The 16,974-nt window shown below is 42.7% G+C and overlaps 1 protein-coding gene across 3 annotated transcripts in view; it reads left to right on the top strand.

The window, feature by feature from the left end:
* Window positions 1–9,433, top strand: part of Ccdc171 (coiled-coil domain containing 171) — a 314,303-nt gene extending 304,870 nt beyond the window's left edge. For all 3 annotated transcript variants that reach the window (XM_052716877.1, XM_052716878.1, XM_052716879.1), the window contains one exon: window positions 7,515–9,433. In XM_052716877.1, the coding sequence (XP_052572837.1) occupies window positions 7,515–7,733 (219 nt within the window). In that variant the 3' untranslated portion in view covers window positions 7,734–9,433. The remainder of the gene's footprint in view (window positions 1–7,514) is intronic.
* The last annotated feature ends 7,541 nt before the right edge of the window (window positions 9,434–16,974 follow it).

The raw sequence follows: 16,974 nt of genomic DNA, 5'->3' as shown, positions 1-16,974 counted from the left end.
GACCATGCTAGAAATACAGTCATGATCTATTTCATCATATGGCATGCTCATGGTTTCATAGGAAAAGCAAAAATATACAAATAAATGCTCACAAGGAAATACAAATTCTGGTTGGACGTTTGCTGTCCATGTAGTTGGAAAGGGAGCAGTTCTGGAAAGCCCTTACCAGAGAGGGAAACCCTGACCAGAGTCTGAAAGGTAAAGAACTCACCTGCAAAGGAAGACGTGGATAGATCAGGGCTGAGGATGCACTGTGGCATACATACGTAGTGCTAACTGGATTGCACAACATCAGGGAAGTGGAGATGAGGCTGGACAGGGGAGCAGAAAGCTCAAAAATTGCACAGCGAAGGGCCTGGCTGTGTGGAAGCACAGAGATGCAGAATCATTAATCCATCCATTTCCCAGGTCAGGCAAACTGTCGAAGCCGGATTCAAACCAGCCAGATAGACCTGAGGTTTGGAATCTGCTGGAGGACAAAATTGTGTGCCAAGTTTGTTGGTGTCTCTACCAGTTTTCTGATTTCCTTTTGATTTTCATGATTGTACTTTCTAAATCTCTAGGTACGTGGGGCCTTTAGGGTGTTTGTTGACCATAGAGAGTTCTTCCTAACGCTCCACGGCCTCTCGCTTCCCCCATTCCTTCATCAGGCAGCTCAAGAGTCGAGCTGGTCTGTACTAAGGGTTAGTGACTTAGAGGGAGAAGAATGTATAAAATACCCTGCAAGGCTGGGCACTGCGTCTGAGAAGTTAGAATTAGTAGCTAAACAAAGGTAAGTATTTTAGTGTAATAACAGATGTATGTGTGAGTGTATATATAATGGATGCGTGTTTGAAGGTGGATGTATATGTGCATGCTTACATCTCAGGGAGGCGAATATTCCACAGGAAGAATTTCCTGGGTTGTTTCCAATTCTGGCTGTGTAAACTGATGTGTCCTGTGACTCCACCTTGCTAGAACTGGAAAACAGAGAGGCAGAACACAATGCACACGTATTTCTGGAGGAAAGAAAACTTGGTTATGCTAAGTACTGAGAGTCTGGTGCTGAGAACACATTAGGAACTGGAGTGGAAACAGTGAGTCTCGTTGTCGTCGTTCTCTCTCGTGGCTGCTTCGCATCCCTCATCAGCAGAAACACAGTTGTTGCACCTGTGTAAAAGCAGCCGGCGGCGGCGTGTGGGCGTGAAATGCCGGCGTGGTGATGGCAGCAACGAAAAGTGTACTGCAGAATTTGACTGAATGAACCTTTAGTTTACACTTGAAAGCCATGGACAGCACACATCCCTTCTGCCTAAGAATCAGTCACAAATGGGACGCCTCCTTCCCACCGCTCAGGGACCATCGCAACCAAAGGGGGCGGAAAGATTCTAAGAGTCAGAGGCCAGGGAGGAGAAAACCATGTCTTCTGGACATGACAAGACCCCTGCCCTCAGGAACCCACAGCAGCTGTGGTTGTCTGCATAAAAGCCACTCAAGATCAAGCAGTCAGCAGTCTAGCATGGAGCGGGCAGGGGCTCATGAAGAGCCTCGGACATGGTGGCCTCTGTGGGAGGGAGAGTCCATTGCTGTAAGGTTTGGCTCCTGGTAGGCTGCCCATGCTTTAGTGGATGGGTGTGCTCCATACCCGGAAATATATGGAAAGCACAAATACGAGCCAATGGATATTCAACTAAAAATAAGAGTGGACAGAAAGTTAGGGGGTTGGTAGGGAGGTGGGAGCCGAGCTGGTAGGGGTTAAGGAGAGGCAAATGACCAAAACATATTGTATAAAATTCTCAAAGAATCAAAATTTTTCTTTTAAAAAGAGTATATATCTAATCCAAGAAGAGTGTCAGTGAGGCCCAGTATCCATAGTGTAGCAGAAGCCAGAGGCCTGGAACCAGACCAATGACCCACGGCAATGAACACTTGCAAGTAAAGGTGAATGGACTAAAGGGTACACTGTGGCCATGCTACAGCTTCCATGCTGAGATTTTTTTAATGTGTTTGTTGTTGTTGTTGTTTTGTTTGTTTTTGGTTTTACTTTTAAATTTTGTTGTCGGGGGGAGGTCACAAAGGCAGAGAGCAGAAGCGAGAGGATGGGGAGATGAGTGGGATCGAGGCGCATGATGTGAAATTCACAAAGAATCAACAAAAAGTTGAATTAAAAAAGAATATGTATTTAAAGAAGAATGATCTATCATGGTCTATCTTACCTCTCAAAATCTTAAATATTAAAACTCTTGAGTATTGTATCTAGAAATCCTGAGTTTTTAAGTTAATGTCACATAGAAGTTAGATACCAATACTTTTTCATATACCATCACACATGGAACTGTAACACACTGACAGTATCGCAGAGTTGAAGAGTCCAACCCTTGTTTTATAGACAAAGAATTCAAGACTTTGGCAGGCTGACTTACCTGCCCCAGTGGCTGACTTCCACTACAGCCGAGTTGGGAGGGATGCTGCAGTCCCTAGCAGTCGCCAGCCTCTGCTGTACTGGGTGCTTAGCGTGGTCTGCACGTGGGTAAATCATGCTTTTCCTCTCCTTTTTAACCATAAGTCCTGGAAAACAGAACTGGATCATGGATGCTGCACAGGAGACATACGGGCCTGCTCTAGCTGTTTAGAAGCCTTGGCTGGCAAACTGGCTTTGATTTATAGACAATTTATTGTCTGATTATTTTATTATTAGATGAATGCTTTATTTTTTTGTGTGAAACATTCTTAGAAAATCATAATTTTAAAAAATGGCTACTGGGTGTATTCAATTACTGCATTTCACAGTTTTTTTAAATGGAGAAATTTAGTAGGTACATTCTGTATTGTGAGTATGTATTTACCTGATCAACTATAACAACTCTAATAGAATCATTTACAGCTCATTGAGAAAATAAAAGTGCTTCCATAAAGATTCACATGACACCTAGCTCTTATTTCAGGTAACCAATTTCTTTTTAAAAAATTGCCCAAATTTAGAGTTATATGAGACAGCCAGAACATCTAAGCAGTTTATGAAGAAATTTAAATGGTCATAGGCTTCCCAGACTTAGAGTGTAAGATCAGATAATGATATTAATTCTTCCTGATCTCTGCTACAAAGTTATTTTACTATCCTTACCTCTTTGTTACATTAAAAAAGCATTTCCATAGGTTTTTTGATATTATTTGCAACAAGAAAAATACTTAATATTTAATTGTTACTTAAACATCAAATTCTCAGATCAAACTTCACTAGAAATTGTGCTGGCTTTTTTTTTAAGCTAAGTAACTTAAAATCAAATTTTATCCAATTTTATGAATAAAACATATTTTCTAAGAGTACAGCAAATGATTCTAATAGCAGAAGCAGCATTTGTTTTCATTTCCACAGATATAAGCCTGACTGCTGGCTGGAACCTTTGAGGAACAAAACTCTTGAAGGAAATGTGTATTCTCTTCCTTCTTACCCCCTTCTCTCTCTCCCGTCTCCCTCCTTTCCCCTCCTCTCTTCCCTCCATCCCTCCCCTTTTCCCCAAGGCATTTTGATGGTTTTCTGTGTTAAGAACATAAGGTCTGAAGAAAATGTGCAGAAGATGAGCCTGATTTAAAATAGTACAGAAATACTTGACACCACAGTTCAAGGTTATTTAGTCAAAACCACTCTATTAGAGAGAGAGTATTTTCACACACATGGAAAAATAGACACATACAAAGAAGGGCAAGAACAGGTGAACCTGAGCCTTGCAGAGCATGCCAAGACCTGCAGAATCTTCAGACTGCAGCGCTTGCTGGAGCTCCTCTCTGAAGGGCAGCCTTCCAGCTTGTCAGGTCCTGGGCTGGTGGGCTCACGGGAACGAGAGGGAGGCTTCAGGTGCAGTGTGTTTCAGGAAGCTGTTGTGCATCTCTAACACTGGCAAAACGGACTCTTGATCAGTTTGGTGAGCTTGCTCTTCTGTAGCGCAGAACATCAAGAAGACCCCAGGGGGATGCCGGATCTCTTGGTCTGATTCTGTTTGCCCTCCCTTTCACATACCAGAACTTGAAGCACAGAGATGTAAACTCCTTCTAAAACAAAAGCAGTAACAACAAGAAGAAGAACAAAAACCCACCTGAAGTAGTATTACCCTGTGATCTCCCCCACCCCTGGCGCTGTGGCACTTCTGTGTATTTACCCAGAATATTTGAAGTTGGTGTGTTGAAGGGATGTCTGCATGCCATGTTTATTGCAGCATTTTTTTACAAGTCAGGTTATGGAATCAACCCAAGTGTCCACCAGCCAGTTAACAGACACATTTTGGAGTATCTGCACAATGGAATACCGCCCAGACTTACTGAAGAAAGAAATTCTGTCAGCTGTGACAACACTCCCGGAAGTGAAGGACGCTAGCCCAGGACACATGCCTCATTTCTCCTCACGTGTGAGAGGGCACAGCTGAGGATCTACTGAACTCACAGGAGCAGAGAGGAGACTGGTGGTCACCATTGGGGTGGGGCTCAACTGGAGAGAGAACAGTGAAAATGTCCCACGTCTTAGGACAGACAGCGGAAGGTTGATGAGTTTAGCTCTCTTGTACATTGGTGACGGGAGCTCACAGTTATGCTAACAGGATAAAAGAGCAGTGTTCTCGAAACAAACATTTGATGTAATCACTCTACATTATATTAAAATTACAGTACACATTACTGTAACTTACCAACATTGTAAAATCCTAAAAGACTTAAAAACAAAACTTGAAGCTTCGCCCAACCGCATTGAAAATCATTGCTATAAGTGAGCTAAAGATAGCAAGGAAGAGAGTCGAGTGCCACTGTCCTCGGCCCTTCAGCATTCTCCCAACCTCCAGGTCTGCAGGGGAGAAGTTAGGAGGTGACATACAGCGCTTACAGCTACAAGCTCAGTTGGGTAGTGAAGCCACCACCTCACATGTCATCCGGAACAAGCTCTGGAAGTGGTTCTGGTAGCCGAAAGCCTAGGAGGGTGAGGCTGCCTGTGGTACACCCTCTGCCTGTCTGTGGTACACCCTCTGCCTGTCTGTGGTACACCCTCTGCCGGTGGTAACCCTCTGCCTGCCTGTGGTACACCTTCTGCATGTGGTACACCCTCTGCCTGTCTGTGGTACACCCTCTGCCTGTGGTACACCCTCTGCCTGTCTGTGGTACAGCCTCTGCCTGTCTGTGGTACACCCTCTGCCTGTGGTACACCCTCTGTCTGTGGTACACCCTCTGCCTGTGGTACACACTCTGCCTGTGGTACACCCTCTGCCTGTGGTACACCCTCTGTCTGTGGTACACCCTCTGTCTGTGGTACACCCTCTGCCTGTGGTACACCCTCTGCCTGTCTGTGGTACACCCTCTGTCTGTGGTACACCCTCTGCCTGTGGTACACCCTCTGCCTGTGGTACACCCTCTGTCTGTCTGTGGTACACCCTCTCCCAGTCTGTGGTACACCCTCTGCCTGTGGTACACCCTCTGCCTGTGGTACACCCTCTGCCTGTGGTACACCCTCTGCCTGTGGTACACCCTCTGCCTGTCTGTGGTACACCCTCTGTCTGTGGTACACCCTCTGCCTGTGGTACACCCTCTGCCTGTGATGCACCCTCTGTCTGTGGTACACCCTCTGCCTGTGGTACACCCTCTGCCTGTCTGTGGTACACCCTCTGCCTGTGGTACACCCTCTGCCTGTGGTACACCCTCTGCCTGTGGTACACCCTCTGCCTGTGGTACACCCTCTGCCTGTGGTACACCCGCTGCCTGTGGTACACCCTCTGTCTGTGGTACACCCTCTGCCTGTGATGCACCCTCCGCCTCTGCTCAGGTTCTGAAGTGAGGTGCCCAGGACCAGAATGACAGCTCTGAGGGAGCCCTTAGCCACGATAACCAGGACTGACACTTGCCTTTGGGTGTTCCTTCCATGGGATCCAGTAAACCCTGTGCTTCATGGAGATAACTGAGTGGTCACTGTAGGTGATTTTTTTTAACTTCCAGCATAAGAAGAGACGATTTCCATCAGCTTGCAGTGGAGTATCAAGAAATCAAAAGAACAGAGATCAAAGAAAATTGCTGAACTAGGTGTTAGATGCAGGCATTGATTTTCTCCAGTTGTACTTTAAAAAAATCTACAAAAATGGTAACACATACAGCAGTAGAATTTCTAATATGTTCCTAATGCTAGCCATGGTTTCCTCCTTGTCTCTACATGTAGGGATAGCTTTGTATAACATAACACAGTGAAGCAGACCCTTAAACTTCATCTTATTTTATTATCAAAACTTAAAGAGAATCCAAGAAAAAGAGGTGTTTAAAACTCAGTAAACTGGAATGTTTTTAGTGGGCACTCATAACTGGCCTTGTTATCTCACCAACATTCATTTGCCAAGAATCTGGAAAATTCTGATAAAAAATTGATCATTATTTTCTTATATGTGTAGATGTTTTAAAATAGTATTTGCTTCATGACTAAGACTTCATTCACATTAAATATTAACTACTATTTAATGGTATTTTGTTTCTTAAGCCTTAAATCATAGCTTTACCAAATGTTAATTTTGTTTTTAAGTATTTTATGAGTATGGGGCAGTTTTGAATATTGATTTTGGATTCTACCAATGTTTTATATATCTACATATGAGAAATTGATTTTACAGTATAATCTCTATGTTTATAAATGATTCCCAGATGATTAAAATAATCTTCATCAAAACAGGTACTGGCATTGTTAATGAAAGTATAACCTAGGTTCTCACTGGACTTTATTCATAGTGTATTATTTTCTAGAAATCACTGGGATTTGCTTATTTTTCTTTGTGCTAAACTTGCAAATTAAATCATTGAAAGTAATTTAGAAATGAACACCATAGATCATTTCCTGAACAGTCATTATAGCACATTGTAAACTAATGGAATAAATTCAACTAGGGCTTGTTTCTGCATATGGCCAAAAATTGGAGCTAAACTGGAAAATGCCTAGTTGTGTTGACTTCTTTGTTCCTCCGTCATTCTGAAACAACTATGACATAGAGTGTTGTGGGATATGTGTACATTGTGTGAAGATGTATCACTGTGATTGGTTTAATAAAGAGCTGAATGGCCAATAGCTAGGCAGGAAGAAGTTAGGTGGGACTTACGGGGACAGAGAGGCTTCTGGGAAGAGAGAGGCAGGAGATACTAGCAAGACTCTTAAGAAGTTGGACATACAGTACAGAGCAGAGGTAACCGGGCCATATGGCAGAACGTAGATTAATAGAAACAGGTTAATTTGAGCTAGTTGGGGACAAGCCTAAGCTAAGGCCAAACTTTCATAATTAATAATAACTCTCTGTGTTATCATTTGGGGCTGGCAATCCAAAGATAGTCCAACAAGAAAGCTTGCTATATACAGTAGGATGAGTTGATTCAGTTACAGTTGGAAAATTGCTTCCATAAAGTTTCCTGTAGATTACTTAATGGCAAGCTCCATCCTACACCTCAAGCATTACCAACCCACTTCCTCATTTATGTTTGTAGATTCTATTTAAGAGTTTAAAATTCATTGTGCTTCTTTCTTCCCACAGACAGGATCCCGAGACCATTCCAATGTCTCCATCCCTTCCAGACCTGTTCTCCCTGGGAATACAGTTGGGGACTTCCTTCCACTGCAAGCAGAACTTGATACAACCTACACTTTTTTAAAGGAGACATTCATAAATACAGCACCCCATTCTCTGACGTCATCCCAGTCCTCTCCAGTGATCCCTGCTAATGCCAAAAGACCATCTCAGATTGGATTATGACTTTATGAAATAAAATAATGGAGGACAAGTTAATTATACAATTAAAATTGTTTTGAAGGGGGATTTTCTTGAGTTTTGTTTAATGCAAGTGAGGGTGGGCTTTTGAAAATTGTGTAATATCTTGATGTGTACAGGGATCTCTGTCTCCTTAAATAATGAAATCACCCACTTTTCCTCTCTAAGTTTTATTTATTATCACAGTTGCTCATTTTTATGTAACATATTTTTAAATGTTAAAGAATGACACATTTTGGGTAATTTCCCTCAGACTTAAAAAAATCAATAAGCCATTTTAGTCTCTATCTATCAAAGTTGTTTCATACTTGTCTATTTTAAAGCAAGGCTGCAATACTTTAATAGGATTGAGAGAGCTATTTGAAATGTATGCCAATGATTCCTGTCATTTCATGGCAGCCCTGCCATGGTTCACTGAGCCCCTCTTCTCTCCTGTCAGCTCGACTGAAGACAAGCATTTAGTTGCAAACTTTAAGCAGGTTGTGCAAAACAGAAATGATGTGAGTGCTTCTCCTCCTGCACAATAATGTCACTCCTGGTCAATGTGAGAAGGTCAGGTTGCTCCTTGTAAAGCTACATGATACCACTTGCCCATTTGAACAAGTTAAGTTAACTGCTGAATCTGGTCCCTGTAGGCATTGAAAACCTTGTCCTTTTATCAAGTCTGTGTTTGATGGGAAGGCAGAGCAGCTCTGCTGGGAGGGTTTCCATGGACTGCTCAGGCACTTTATAAGGACAGTTCCCACGCCAGTGTAGCAGGTGATATATTTAGTATAAGCTGAAAAACTTCAAGGTAACGGCCATTTTGACCTTCAGAATAGACTCCTCTTTTTGTTTTTGTTGTTGGTAAGACCCAAGAGTGACGACCATCTTTGATGCTGACAGAATTTAAAACAAGGCCATTGCCCTGCATTTTCTGCCTTGTAGCACACAAAAGTAAAATTGTATGTCAGGCCGAGATGTCGGGGAGCTGACAAGATGCCCCAGTGACATTTCAGCTAGAAAGAGCAAGTGTCTTGCAACCAAGTGGTCAAATATCAAATAATAGGTCAAGCAGGAAGGAGCTGAGTCCTAACCACAAAGAGGTTTCTAGTAACTTACTTGACAAGCTTTTGGGCGCTCTGTGGCTTGACAAAGTGATGTTCTGTTGGGTACCGCTAGACAGACTGTTCTTTATCGCCGTCAGAAGATCAGGCATTGACATTGATTAAACTCTTTAACCCTTAAAGGTTAACTCTTTCAGTTTGCATCATGGTAAGTGAAGAACAAAAGAATACTTGTAATGTGCGTTTGTTTTTGTATTCATCACTTAACTCCCCAGTGACACTAACTTCTAATGAGAACTGTAGTTTTTGACAAAGAATTTTGCTATAAAATCTATATTTGGTATTATCTTTCATGATAGAATTTTTCATTATGGATACGTTAGAAAATAACAGTTTGTATTGTGAAGCCTATATTGTGTTTTGTGACATTTGGCCTTGGGAAATAAAATCTGTGTACTACTGTTTATTGTGCCATCCAGATCAGCCTGTGATGTGTGCTGTCTGATGTGACATGGCATCATTGCTGTCATTTTGTGTCATACTCTTTCTTAAAACACTGGGCCAGGGTAATTAGCTTTGTATACAACTCTAGAAAGCTTTATATGAGGAGTAAAATTCTATTTTTAACCAAATTGCTCTTAATTCTTTTTATTTAATTTATTTTTTATTTTATTTTGGAACTCTCAATGTGCTCTGAATAAAGTTACCTGTGAAATTCAGCTTGTATACAGAACACAGAACGCGCCGTGGTTTTCATGATGACTGTAGACTAATTTCTTCACATGTCAAGATGCTTCCTTAGCCATTTCTGCAAGCGATGAAGGTGTTCTGCATAGATGTTGACACACAGGCTTGTAGTTTACATGTTCTCACTAAACTTTCAGCCCTCACACTAGGAGGACATTGCTACCCTATGTAACCCATGTGCCTCTGTGTGTGTGTGTGGGGGGGTCTACTTTCAGATCCTAGCAGTTTAAGAGGAATGAGTGCTTTTGTAAAATATGCCCTGTGCAGGCCTTAGTCTGCTTACTTTAATTTCACAGTATTAATGGGAAACCCAAAATTGTGTATCTGTATATGCTCTTACACACAGACTATGCACAGAGAATTCTGAGCTATAAACTAAAAGAAAGATTATTAAATTAAATTGAAGCATGTCACATTTATAAGCAACTGGATGGTAACGGCCATAGGAACCAAAGTATGGGCCTCCTGAGTGATCATTAGTATTCATCACCAAGTGCAGTAATATTTATACCATATGCTTCTCTCCCAGAAGTCAGACGCAGCAGGAGGAGGAGATTTAATGACATGTCCTATGGAGATCTGAGGAACTCAAGACTGCTCTGAGCACCTCAGTGACCACTTGCTGCATATTTGAGATCTGTATCTCCATGGCAAGGACAGTTGCTCTTCAACTTCTTCAGCTCTTTAGGCGTGATGCATGGACTTGACGTTTCTCAGGAGAATGACTTCAAATGCTTTTGTAGGGAGGGGAATTTTGCTTTACATTTCAGGATGTGGATTCTCTTACTAACTTTCTGTGATCTAGGAAAGTACCAGCCTGGCCTGTCACTATCAAGGGGATGCTGAAAGCTATTGTTGCGACACCTAAACCACATGTACTTAACAAAGGTTTGTCAGCATTTTACATTCATGCTTTGGGATGACATAACACAATGAAAAAGCAAGACGTGCCAATGAAGTGATACTTTACACAGTAAGTTACCCAATGTGTACCTCTTAGGAAACCTAGCCAATCTGTTTCTCAGTTCACTACTGGTGGATTTTTAATGCTACCATCAACCGTTTTGTGCTACTTTATTTCCAGGTCTGAATCCATTCCAAACTGGTGGATTGAGCTGTTTCACTGTACAGGTTTTATAGATAAGTTTCCTAATGTAGCAGTTGGAAGGTCATTTTTATTCAGCAGCCCTTTCAGCCATATAGAAAAACTCTAATGCTATCAAAACAACCAACTGAAATCTGCATCACATCTTACTCATGGACAACAGAGCATCTAAAATGATGGCATTTTGCTACTTAGTAACAGGTGTAACAGGAAGTAAATATGCCTGGGATTGTAATTCTAAAGTCCACAGTGTTTCTACTTTGTTAGGCCTGCCTTCCAGAAATATTGAATGCTTTTTAAAGATAAATTTTTAAAATTGTCTTGTCCAATTAGAAATTTTTTTTTTTTTTTTTTTTTTTTTTTGGTTTTTCGAGACAGGGTTTCTCTGTGTAGCTTTGCGCCTTTCCTGGAACTCACTTGGTAGTCCAGGCTGGCCTCGAACTCACAGAGATCCGCCTGGCTCTGCCTCCCGAGTGCTGGGATTAAAGGCGTGCACTACCACCGCCCGGCAGAAATATTTTTAAAGTAGGTTATTGTTTGAAATCTAGAGTGTATGTGTGCATGTGTATGTGTGTGTGTGTGTGTGTGTGTGTGTGTGTGTGTGTGTGTGTGTGTATGTGTATACATGTTGAAGGGCACAGGTAGACAGGAAATAGAAGATAGGCTTCGTGAGCTGGCAGTTATCCAAACAGGTCCAGTAGGGGAAAGTGGAGAACCCAGGGCCTATGAAACACCCAAACCTACTTCCAACCTTATGGTCCTTCCCATACTGAAGGGATAAAAGTTACAGTGGCTCTGTCTTTTATCTTTCTGGGATGTTCAGCTCTGTCCACACCAAGGAAGAAGCTCAATGATCCCAATCATCCCATAGATGAGCAGTAACTACCCCCCTCCCTGCCCTGTTGCAGCGTGGGTGTGGCTATACATGCATGCAAGTGGGTGGGCAGGCTAGAGGTCAACCTGAGGTGCCATTCCTCAGGAGCTATGGCCTCTGTTTTATTCTTAAAATGGGTCTCTCAGTAGGACCCAAGGCATGGTAATGAGGCTAGGCTGGTTGGCCAATAAGCCCCAGGAGTCCTCCTTGTCTCCACCTCCCCAGCCATAGGAGTCCAATCATGTGCCACCATGTCCAGTTTCTTACTTGGCTGTTATGGAACCAAGCATGGTTCTTCATGCTTCCATGACAAGAGCTTTACCAACTGAGCTATCTCTTCGGCCCTATTGGCTAGACACAATGACATGCACACATACTAATCAATATTGCATGTCCAGCTAGTAACTGAAAGAATGGTAAGGTTTCAGCTCCAGAGAAGATATCCAACAAGGAAGACCCTAAGAAGGATGCCTGGATCACCCTGGGAAGGGGAAATAGATGAGATCTCCTGAGTAAACTGGGGGTGAGGGGGGCAATAGAAGGTAGGGTGTGGGGGATGAGAACATAAGGGAGTGGAATGGTCGAGCTGGAACAGGAATGGACTGGGAGAGCAATGAAAGAGATACCATGATAGAGGGAGACATTATGGGGATAGGGAGAAACCTGGTGCTAGGGAAGTTCCCAGGAATCCACAGGATGACCCTATATTAGACTACTAGCAATAGTGGAGAGGGTACCAGAGCTGGCTTACCCTAGTAATTAGATTGATGAATACCCTAACTGTCATCATAGAGCCTTCATACAGTAACTGATGGAAGCAGATGCAGAGATCTACAGTCAAGCACCAGGCTGAGCTCTGAGAGTCCAGACTAAGAGAATGAAGAGGGAGTCCATGAGCATGGGGCGGGGGGGACTCGGTGGTGGTCAAGATCATGTTGGGGAAATGTACAGAGACAACCGAGCCAAGCTCATGGGAACTCATGAACTTTAGACCAACAGCTGTGGAGCCTGCATGGGACTGGACTAGGCCCTCTGCCTAAGTGAGACAGTTGTGTAGCTTGGTCTACCTAAGGGGCCTCTAGCAGTAGGATCAGGATCCTGGTGCATGAACTGGCATTTTGGAACCCATTACCTATGGTGGGACACCTTGCACAGGCTTGATGCAGGAGGAGGGCTTGGACCTGCCTCAGCTGAAAGTACCAGGCTTTGCTGACTCCTCATGGGAGGCCTTACCTTTTCAGAGGGGGATGTGGGGGTGGGTTGGGGGGGGAAGGCTGGAGGGCAGTGGGAGGAGGGATGAGAGGGGGATCTGTGGTTGGTATGTAAAATGAATAAAAAAAGTCTTAATAAAGAAAAAATTGTGAGGTTTGTACCTATTTTTGAAAGGAACTCACAACCTCACTATGTTGTCCAGTGTGTCTAGCTTGGCCTGGGAGATCGCATAGATACTGTGAGCAACAGACCTTCATAGAAGATAATGATGGGTAAGCATCCTGAGAAAGCTATTCAATCCATTCAATGTGGCTGATCAAGAAAGAGTTTACTGTATAACTACTAGGGTATACAAATTAATTTTTTTTCTGGAGTAAACAATATTGGCCCCAAAGATAACCATTTTAACCTCTGGAACATGTGAATATTCCTCTTGTGGCAAAAGTGTGTAAGAATGGTTCTGCGTTTTCTGGATGGGACCTAAACACAGTAAAAAGTGCCTTTTAAGAGAGAGAGAGGCTCATAGTTCATGTGTTTCCATTCGTTTGGCTATTTGTCCCTGTGCTTTATCCAACCTTGGTCTCAACAATTCTCGCTCATATAAACCCTCCTCATTCTCACTAATTGGACTCCCAGAGCTCCACCCAGGGCCTGGCCATGGATCTCTGCATCCAGATCCCTCAGTCATTGGATGGGGTTTCTAGCACGACAATTAGGGTGTTTGGCCATCCCATCACCAGAGTAGGTCAGTTCGGGCTGTCTCTCGACCAATGGCTGAGGGGCCCCCAACTGGATCAGGCCCTCTGAATGAGTGAGACAGTTGATTGGCTTGATCTGTTTGGGAGGCATCCAGGCAGTGGGACCAGGTCCTGTGCTCATTGCATGAGTTGGCTGTTTGAAACCTGGGGCCTATGCAGGATCACTTGGCTCGGCCTGGGAGGAGGGGACTAGACCTGCCTGGACTGAGTCTACCAGGTTGATCTCAGTCCTCGGGGGAGGCTTTGCCCTGGAAGAGGTAGGAATGGGGGGCGGGTTGGGGGGGAGGGGAGGGGGCGGGAGGGGGGAGAACAAGGGAATCCGTGGCTGATATGTAGAACTGAATTGTATTGTAAAATAAAATAAAATAAAAAGATTATTAGAGGTTAAAAAAAAGAGAGAGAGAGGCTGAGATGCATTTGGCTGCAGAGAGTCTCGAGAAGGCGCCATGGTGACAGATGCAGAGGCTGGATGGAGATGCTTTGAAGATAGAGAAAAGAGCCAGGCTTGAGGAGTCCAGAATCTAGAAACTGAAAAGTACAAGGAAAAGGATTCTGTCAGGGGTTCCAGAATTGTAAGAGAAGAAATATGTTGTTAATCCATGAGTTTGTGACAATGCATTGATGTGTCCTTGGGAAATTAATACAAACAGTACAATTTCAGATTTTTAAAGAATTATATATTAATTGCTTAATTTTAGCAAAAAGAATAATTCCTTCTTTTAAATCCCCTAACTGTGCTCATGACTTGAGTTTCCACTTGTTTATTTTTTCAGGCTTTCATTCCATATGCCTGGCTTTTGCAGAGAATGGACAGCAGCTGTCTATACTGGATCATCATATAGTTACACTCCAATGCCATCATTCTGGGTAATTCTCCAGTTCGCCTGTGATTCCAATATGCATTCAAATGTCCATCAGTTCATAAATGCATCAACTTAGAATGTATTTAACTTAAGGGTCTATAGTAAATGATTTGTTATTTACTGGATCATCATATCTTTGTTGGCATATTTTATAGTATTCTTAAAAAAGAAGTTCAGCCTTGAAAGAATTTATATTACATGTTGCTTAAAATAAAGGTTTGGGGTTTACAAGTGCCCTTGCTGGCAGGATGGCCCCTCCCCGCCTACTGTGTACTCCTGAGAGCAACATATCACTTATCAAAGCATTGGTTACAAATGATGTTAATTAGTTTTAATGATTTCCCTCAATTATGAAGTTTTCTAAAATTTTCATTGTTGTAATATTCAAAATCTTTTTCTCTTGCTAATTCAGCAAAACCGTATATGTATATATTTTTTCTCTGTTTAGTTTAGGGAGAGAAAGAAAAGTCATTTGAAATAAAATGGCTGTGCTCAACATTGTGAAACCTAAAATATTGAAATTGTAAATGTAAGGTGTTAAATAGAGAAACACGAAGAGAAAGAAGTAAGGAAAACCACAAGTCTCTGGTTGTACAAGGGCAGGCCCCACCCTCATGGCTGAGAGGCACGTGTGTATTGAACAGTACAATTTCCCTCTAAGACTGTCTTCTGCTGTGCAGTGTGTTGATCGACAGACCAGACAGCCTATGAATTCACACCATTGGCTGCTTATGTGTTTTTTTAAAATTTAATTTAATTTAATTAATTTATTTTATTTAATTAATTTATTTATTTTGGTTTTTTGAGACAGGGTTTCTTTGTGTAGTTTTGGTGCCTATCCTGGATCTCGCTCTGTAGAACAGGCTGGCCTCAAACTCCCAGAGATCCACCTGGCTCTGCCACCCAAGTCCTGGGATTAAAGGCGTGCACCACCACCGTCTGGCACTTATGCATTTTTTTTTAAAGTACCCCCTGCATGCATGACCTTTTGTAGTTGCTTTAAACACATTTGACCCCAAAGGTCATCTTAAGTGTATCTTATCCACAAGTTACATTCCATAGGCACTGTAGTAGATGGATTTGTTCTTCATCTGGAAAGTACTAATACCTAACTGATACTGCATGCTGGGAGTTGCAGAGTCTCTGGATACAGTCTAGGAAGGAGATGAAACACAGTTTCTTTCTTTCAATCATCTTGCACGGGGAGGTATTGGATCCTTTGGCACACGTGTTCAAAGCACTGGCCTTATAGTTAATCATCTGGCAGGAGCTGTGAACACTACTGGCTTCCTGTTAGCTGAAGATCATCTTCCTGAGGTTTAACTGGATCTTTTACTGCACATAATACTGGAGAGGTGACTTGTTGACAAAGTCTTCCCAGTGAAGCAGGCTGCAAGGTTATGCTGCTGTGGGAATCTAGAAACTAGAGCCTCCTTTAGATCGGGTAAGACTCTGATGACAGGGAAGAGCTATCCACAAAGGTATCCACAAAGATTCAGCAATGGTAAGATTTTAAGGTTTTGGCCATCACCACAAGAGAAAAATCTCAAATGTGACCCAGAATGAGTGAAATTTAACTGGATGTCTAGAAAAAGAAACATGAAAGAAACAAATCAGAATCTGTACTAGGACATCTCAGTTTTTGACTTTTTTTCTTCAATCAGAAAAATATTTCTGTGTACTTCGGTTCTAAAAGCGAGAGGCTTCCACCGGAAGACTGGGCAGGAGGGCTTGGGAACATGGACTGCCCTTGCAAAACACTTAAGGAGCCAGGGATTAAAGGCAACAATTCCTTCCAGGAGCCATGATACATAGATGGCTGTGGAACTGACTGTCCATGTGTCTACAGTTGCAGAAGCTCAGCTGTGAATGGATGTGCCTCAGTGCATCCTGCACGGGCCTGGAGCACAGGTGTGTTAGGAAGCAGGCAGCGTTCACATTCCCAGCCATGGTGTGTGCTGTTCACACTCACAACTAAGCAGGGTATTAACACTGTGCTTCCGCTGCAGTGTGCAGGAGGGTGTGTTGCTCATCAGAGGCCAGTGACTGGTGGGGACCACTGCACAACACAGCACAGAACAGTCCTGGGATATGGACACCTGATCAGCTCCAGAGTTACTTGTCTGAAGGGCTTCTTCCTTTCTTTAATCCTCAGGGAGACAGAATCTTAGAATCCACATTCTTCCTAAAGCACCCCAGGAAGCCCAGCAGCTGGACCTCCATACAGCTGTTCCTTTATGCCAGGTTCATCAGTGGAGAAACCGAGTGTGACTTCAGCATGAACAGATCCTTGCTTCTGACAGGCACCCACTGGTTGGGCCCGCCCACTTTGCAATGGTTCAAATAGGAGTTTAGACAACTATATTAAAGCACGTACATATCCATTTTAAAATTACAGCTATATTGAGATATAATTAATTCACATACAATTTTGTTTTGAAGTGTACAACTTATAGTTTTTAGAATATTTGTAAAATATTTATAAAAATGTACCACTACAAGCACCAGTTACAGAACATTTTCATTGCCCCTAAAAGAAACTTCATACCCATGGCAGTCGCTTTCCATTTTCTATTACCACATCTCCTGATGATCAAATTTTATTCCTACTTCTGTGGATT

Source organism: Peromyscus californicus, unplaced genomic scaffold (assembly GCF_007827085.1).
Source record: "Peromyscus californicus insignis strain IS unplaced genomic scaffold, ASM782708v3 Scaffold_5__1_contigs__length_169319896, whole genome shotgun sequence".
Lineage (NCBI taxonomy): Eukaryota > Metazoa > Chordata > Mammalia > Rodentia > Cricetidae > Peromyscus > Peromyscus californicus.
Note: the sequence above shows the minus strand (reverse complement) of the source record. Positions and strands in the feature narration are given on the sequence as shown.